This window comes from Pinus tabuliformis, chromosome Q (assembly GCF_031772625.1).
Source record: "Pinus tabuliformis cultivar Carrire ecotype Pingquan chromosome Q, CPIR1, whole genome shotgun sequence".
Lineage (NCBI taxonomy): Eukaryota > Viridiplantae > Streptophyta > Pinopsida > Pinales > Pinaceae > Pinus > Pinus tabuliformis.
The window spans coordinates 1,143,509,019-1,143,515,919 of NC_142296.1; the positions used below are offsets into that span (position 1 = coordinate 1,143,509,019).

The window sequence follows — 6,901 nt, forward strand, 5'->3', positions numbered from 1 at the left end:
TTTTTTACGGAAGAAAAATACGCATGAATCCTTTCGATTAATAATAAAATGTCAATTGTTTCAAGTTTCAAGGTGTTGGTTTACAAATACTTTTTCAAAAAAAAAAACAATCACTAGATAAAAGTGGTTTATTAATTTAGCTATTTATTTTTCATATTTAAAAAAAAGGTGATATATATATATATGTGTGTGTGTGTGTGTGTGTGTGTGTGTGTGTGTGTGTGTGGGGGGGGGGGGGGGGGGGGGGGGGGGGAGAGAGTGGAGGGTATTGAAAAAAAAAATAAAAAACGAAAAATGGTTATTGCAAAATAAATTAAAAAATTGGTGAAAAGTGATTTTGTTATTATAATTGGGTGTTTTAAGTTTTTTTTTTCCTTTCAAGAAGTGAAGCAATGAGACTTTTATAAGGGTTTCAAAATCAATGTGAAAGTTTCCAATTTATAGTAAGGAAGAGATATTACAGAAGTCAATCATGGCTTCCACCAATAATTAGAACTCACAAAGGTTCCATATTGAATAGTACCAACTATCCACTATAGGAAATAAAGATAAATATTTTTTTGAAGAATTTGGACTACTCGAAAGCAGTAGTCAACAAATATGAAGAACTAGATATTTAGTAGTAATGGCAAGAGCCCAAAGAGATGCACTAGTAGAGAGAAAAAGAAAGGATTCAAGAGCACTATGGAATTTGCAAAATTGAGTTGAAGACTCCATATTTCTTAAGATTTTCGTAGCAACTAGTGTCCATCAAGGTTAAGAGATTTTGGAAAAGTTATATCAAGGCATGAGGAACGAGTTTGAAAATCTACAAAAGAAATATGTTGAATCAGTAGATCAGTTTATTACTCAGGTCATGGAGGTAGTAAATGAGGTTAGCGCTCATGAGGAGAGTGTCACAGATCAAAAGGTGGTTGAGAAAATTCTTAGAAGCCTACCACCTTCATTTGACATTCATGTGCAACCAATTAATTATGCTTTAATTGTGGAGTGTAATAAATGTCTTTAATACTTTCTATACCTTCTTTAATATGGATTCCCATAACTCCTTTTGCAGCAACCTCAAATGTTTTGTCATCACCAAGCTTGATTTTGGATTTGAAACTTTCATCCATTGTAGAATGAAAATCCTTATTTCTTGATATGTGTTTAGAACACCTCTAATTTAAATATCATACATCTTTAGTACCATTTTCAACTTTGTCATAAGATACAAATAAATAGTTTGGAGAGGCCTCATCACCCTCTTGAGCATAATTAACACCCTTTTATTATTACATTCTTTGAATCCACAATGCCTTTCAAAGTTCCGATATCTATTACAATGATAACACAAGCTATTTCTTCTATCAAATCGGCCTCTACCTCTACCTCTTGAACCACCTCTTCCTCTACATCCTCTTGAATACTTTTGATTTTGACTTCTACCTTGGGTTTGGTTTATTTTGGTGCTAGTGTTGGCATATTCATTCTTTGTAAATTGCAATTTGGAGGAGAAAGCTTTCTTATCACTTTTTCTAAATGAATCTCTCAATCTTTCTTCATGAGACATAGGAGATCCCACTAGGAAATCAAACTAAAGGGTAGGCAAATCCTTGCTTTCTTCAATGATTATGGCAATGTGGTTCCACCTTAGTGTTAGAGACCTCAACACCTTTTAAATCACAACCTCTTTGTTTACATTTTCTCCAAAAGTAGCCATTTTATTGAATACATCTTTTACACACACACAATAGTCATCACATTTTCAACTTCTTGCATATTTAGATTCTCAAAATCTATTTTTAGTGTCCATAGTTTGATAACTTTGTCTTGATCACTGCCCTGGTAAGCTTCTTGTAGAGTGAGCACCCTAAGTTGTCTCTGCACTTGCAATTCTTAGAAATAAGCTCTTATCTAGAACTATATGAATGTGAAATAAATCTTCAACATTCTTCTTTTTTACCTCCATCTTAGTGGCTCTATCATTGGTTGTAAAAGTGTTCCAATCGGTTGGCTCCTCATAACCTATTACTGATAATCACTTCCATTAAATTCTAGAATGAGCAAGGGGTTAGAATTGTTGGAGTATGTACCTCCTACTTGTTTAACGTGTGTGATCATATTTGATTGTTAGGATTATTGGTTATTATTAGGTAGATTTCATCTCTATGTAGAGAGTTTGTTCGTATTTTCTAAGGGTGTAAGATCTAATTGGTTTAAGAGATATATTCTCCAACTAGCTAGCTTCCTAAATTGGTGTGTGGTTGAGATATTCCTTGAGATTATGTGTCCAAGATAATTTGTTCATCTTGAAACAAGAGTTGTGTATTTATATGTGCAACATTATTTGTTTAAGTTAGAGTGCTCAATACAATTTTGGTTGAAAATGATGTCTACTCTCCAATTTTAACAAAAAATTGACATGATTATCCGAAAAAAATTAACATGCTCTAATAACAAATAAAGGTTCTATATAGTTCTATGTCAAAACCAATTAATAAATCAGTTATAATAACATAAAAAAGATAATACCAATGCTAATAAAAGTGAAATCACTTACAACTAAAACATACAAAAAATAAAATTTAGTTCACATATCTACAACATCAAAATTGTTCAACACAAATCATCATAATTGAAAATATACCTCTCAATGAAGAAATTCACATTCTTTTTCAAAATACACAATTCAATAATTTTAAATAAATATTTACAATAATTTATTTTTAAAAACAACTTATATATTTTATATATATTATTTACTATTCATTAATGAATTTAAAATAATATAAATAATATCTAAATATTAATTATCATTTAAAACTATTAAAAAGGGAAAATTGCAAAGGTGATGAATCTCTTATCAAAATTAAAGATCCCGTGTAAAGAATTCCATTATCCTTTAGTTCGGCCTAAGGATTACCACGGAGTCGCTCAAATAATTTTGGTAGGAAAGTTCCATATTTTGTGTCAGCATATCATTAACTTGTTTGACTCTGCTGCCATTGGAAACTAAACCATGCATGTTGTAAACTAACAAGCGTTCATGGGAACTTACAGAGCATGAATGGACTTACAGAGCGTTCAATATTGCATACATTGCAATCTCTAAGCTTATATTTAACAACAGGCTTAGCATGTGATACAATATTTTTCATGACATGTTAACCACATATTCAATACTGCACACACCCATTCATTAACCTTATTATTATAGATAAAATTAATTCAACAACAGATTTATCTTGTCATGACATGAGTGAACAACAACAATAATATCATATAAATAGTTTGATGGAAAAAATATAATATAATAATAATATCTGTAATAATATATATTATATATGAATAGTAAAAGTAAAAATCTATCTTAAAATTTAAATATCTTGAAAAAATCTTACACATCCCTGGCCTACAAACTATTGGGAATACTTAACCCTAACCTCATATATTTATCTTACTTGTACCTAACATACCAACGCTTCCCAATATTAAACCCTAACCCCATATCTTACTTCTACTCTTGCAAATAGTAAATCCTAACCCTAAAATTATACTCGTTATGATTCTGCCGCATGTTGCTGACTCTCAACTGCGAACGAAGAGGAAGAGACAGTTGGAAATGAATTGGCTGAGTCGTTCGACAAAATAGAATCTGATGATGTAAAGGAATCATGTTAAGAAAGAATTTCGACGGCCTGACTCATGGTTGGTCTCACATCCTTGTCTTGCTCGATGCAGAGCAGTGTTGTTTTCAGGATTCTCTTCACCTCTGCCGAATTAAAATCTCTATGCAACCTCGGATCCACCACTTCCTCAATCTTTCTCCCTTCCCTCATCATTGCAGAGACCCACTGAACCAGATGTCCTGTTGAACTGGATAACGAGCTTCTTCCGGTCACTATCTCTAACAAAACAATCCCAAAGCTATAAACATCCACCTTGGATGTGATTGGCAGATTCATTGCCCACTCCGGTGCTAAGTAACCCCGTGTGCCTCTAATTGTGGAGAAGGAGAATGAGAGATCTCTATCTACCAGCTCCGCCAACCCAAAGTCCGCAACCTTGGGACAAAAATTCATGTCCAGAAGTATGTTTTGGGGCTTGATGTCACAGTGCAGAATCCATTCCAAACATTCTTCGTGAAGGTAGGCTAACCCCTTCGTTGTGCCCACTGCAATCCCAAATCTTTCTTTCCAACCCAAAATTCTGTCGTTGCCAACTTCTTGGCATTCTGGGGTCAGATACTTGGCTAGAGACCCATTTTCAACGTACTCGTAAACTAACAACCTATGATTTCCTTCGGCACAGAAGCCAAACATATGAACTAAGTTCATGTGATGGACTCTCCCAATCATACTCACTTCCGCCCAGAACTGATCATGACCCTGGGATACTCCTTCCAGTCGCTTCACTGCTACCACCTCACCATCGATCAACATGCCTTTGTACACCGACCCAAAGCCTCCTTCTCCCAGTCTTAACTCGAAGTTATCTGTCGCTTTCTTCAATTCTGCAACGCTGAAGTTCTTGAATCCCCCGGGGATCTCTATATGTTCTGGACATATACCACCAACCAAGTATTACACAAAACAGCTCTGCAACACCAAATGCAATAGCAAAATATCTTCGTCTGTGGAAGGCGAACATTTTAATGGCAAAGGTTGAGACACACTGGTAATATTAGAAACAGTAGAATCATTGCTGGAAACTTTGAAGTACATGTGGCCCGTCTGACCAAGATATCGGTATCCACTGATCAGTAAATACTTAGGAAAACACAATCCGGCCCCATCCATGTAGACAAAGCCTTCACAACGGCTGTTATTCATGCACAAATGTTTGCACTCTTCCAGCGTAATCTCAGCAGGCTGGGATAGATCGAAGTTAGGATAATCTGTATGTGTAAAATACAGAAGCTTTGTTCTGTGCCCATCCAGTTCTTGATTCCGCTGGCAACCTTGGAACCAATTGGTGGAATCTTTCATGTGAAAACCAGGGGGACATGTACAACTGGGCTTTCGAGTGTATATGCACAGACCGTACATTCCACAGAAGCCATGAACTATGCATTGATCACGGACCACCATCCAAACAATGCTCCATGTACCTTTATCTTCCACCAAACTGTATAGCCTCAAGTTTCCATCAATGTCTAGAGTTAATCTTCTCTTGGGGCCTTCTCCATCACTGTCCAGAGTTAGTGATTGAAAGAGTATGATAGGTAAAAAAAACTATAAAAATGATTTACTGGAAAATTTATTTTATCTTTTTTATTTTTTTTAACAAAATTATATTGTTAAAGAAATGTTTTTTTTAGTATTTATATAAAGAAGTATTTTGTATAAATAAATTTTGTTGTTTTTGGTGTAAGTTAGGTATGATTTTATATTACTTTCAATAAAATATAATATTTTTATAATTATTGGGATATCATTCACAAAATTTATGTTATAGTTGAAAACAATTTTTGTTTAAATTATCATTTCATCTTTTAAGACAGATTCATATAATATATGGTTCTTAGATTTACTTGAAAATCACTTAATTAACTTAGAAATAGAGTTCTTAACTAGATTAGCTTGCCTACTTAGATACAGGAAATCCAAAACAAACATCTTGACTAATTAGGTTACAAGAGAGTCCACTAGAATTGTTAGAAGATCACCTCCCTCTTTATCACTACCAAGGAAGTCCATGTATATAAATTTCTTAGCAAGAATAGATATGTTATTGTCTAGTTCTCTGAGTTACAACATGAAGGCACCTTTACTAAGTAGAATTTCAACTCACGCCTCACTTCCAGGGCCGTTCCCATGATGGTTTTAATTTTCCAATAGAGATTGATTGGTTGCATATGTTTGATCTACCTCGCGCTAGTGTTTCTTAGATGTCATATCACATGATTAATATTCTCCTCTATCTCTACATCATATTGGAAATGTCATTCCATCGAAGCTTGTTTCCTTCGAAGTCGATTTCCAACCTTATAACACAAGAGGTGTTTTCTTGTTATGAAGTAGCAAAGGATTCAACATTCACATGAACCCTTGAATAATGATGCTTCCTTCTCCCAATATGTCTATGGTGACCTTTAGAAGTATTGTGATGCAACACGATAAATTGTAGACCAAAGACAAGAAGTATGAGGAGAAAACTTCTAAGGGGAGTTAGTATTCGAATGATGAAACCCAATGGTGACCACCATCCAAGAGAAATAATAGAAAATATATGGGAGGGTTGGGCCAAGAAGTAATAAAAAAGGCAATGGTATAGGAAGCAAGGAAGTGAGCTGGGAGGTGAATTTAGGTTCATAGAGTGGGAGGTTTTCCTAAATCTGTTAAACAAAATCGAATACCTTTAAGAATGGGAAATGGAAATAAAAAACAAGTAAATTCAGACAAAAAAACAAACAAACAAACAAACAAACTTACCCAAACAACATTTAGAGTTGGGTGTCCTCCGAAAACACATAATGTTTAAGCTAGCTAGCCATAAATTATGAAATAATTTCCATCATGGGTGAGGAATGCACTGGGGTTGAGTTGCAATAATCATTAAATGTAGGAGTGAACATCCATGAGTGCAAACTGAGTTTGAGGTGATATCCTTTAATATCATTTGCATTCATTCGAACACGTAGATTATCTGAACAATCCATTTACCACATGTCCGTGATTTCACATGGTGGCATTTACATGGGGAGGAGCATCATGTGTCTAAATATTACATATGTGTTATATATTAAAAAATCCATAAAAAATTGGGATATATATATATATATATCAAGCATAAAGAAAATTTTGGAGCACTAATGACTATAAATGGTTTGGTTTCATATGAGAGAAAAAAAATAGCCCCATGTCCCTTTCTATTGCTCTATATTGTCGTCTCTACAAAAATCTAGTGACAATAATTA

At 34.2% G+C, this 6,901-nt stretch overlaps 1 protein-coding gene across 1 annotated transcript; it reads right to left on the minus strand.

Moving 5' to 3' along the window:
• Positions 1-3,659: 3,659 nt before the first annotated feature.
• LOC149223616 (putative receptor protein kinase ZmPK1) lies at positions 3,660-5,072 on the minus strand. The gene is made up of 2 exons (XM_089387951.1): positions 4,658-5,072; positions 3,660-4,540 (listed from the first exon to the last, which is right to left on the minus strand). Exons 1-2 carry the CDS (start codon positions 5,070-5,072, stop codon positions 3,660-3,662), a joined length of 1,296 nt encoding a protein of 431 aa, XP_089244077.1.
• Between the last annotated feature and the right edge of the window lie 1,829 nt (positions 5,073-6,901).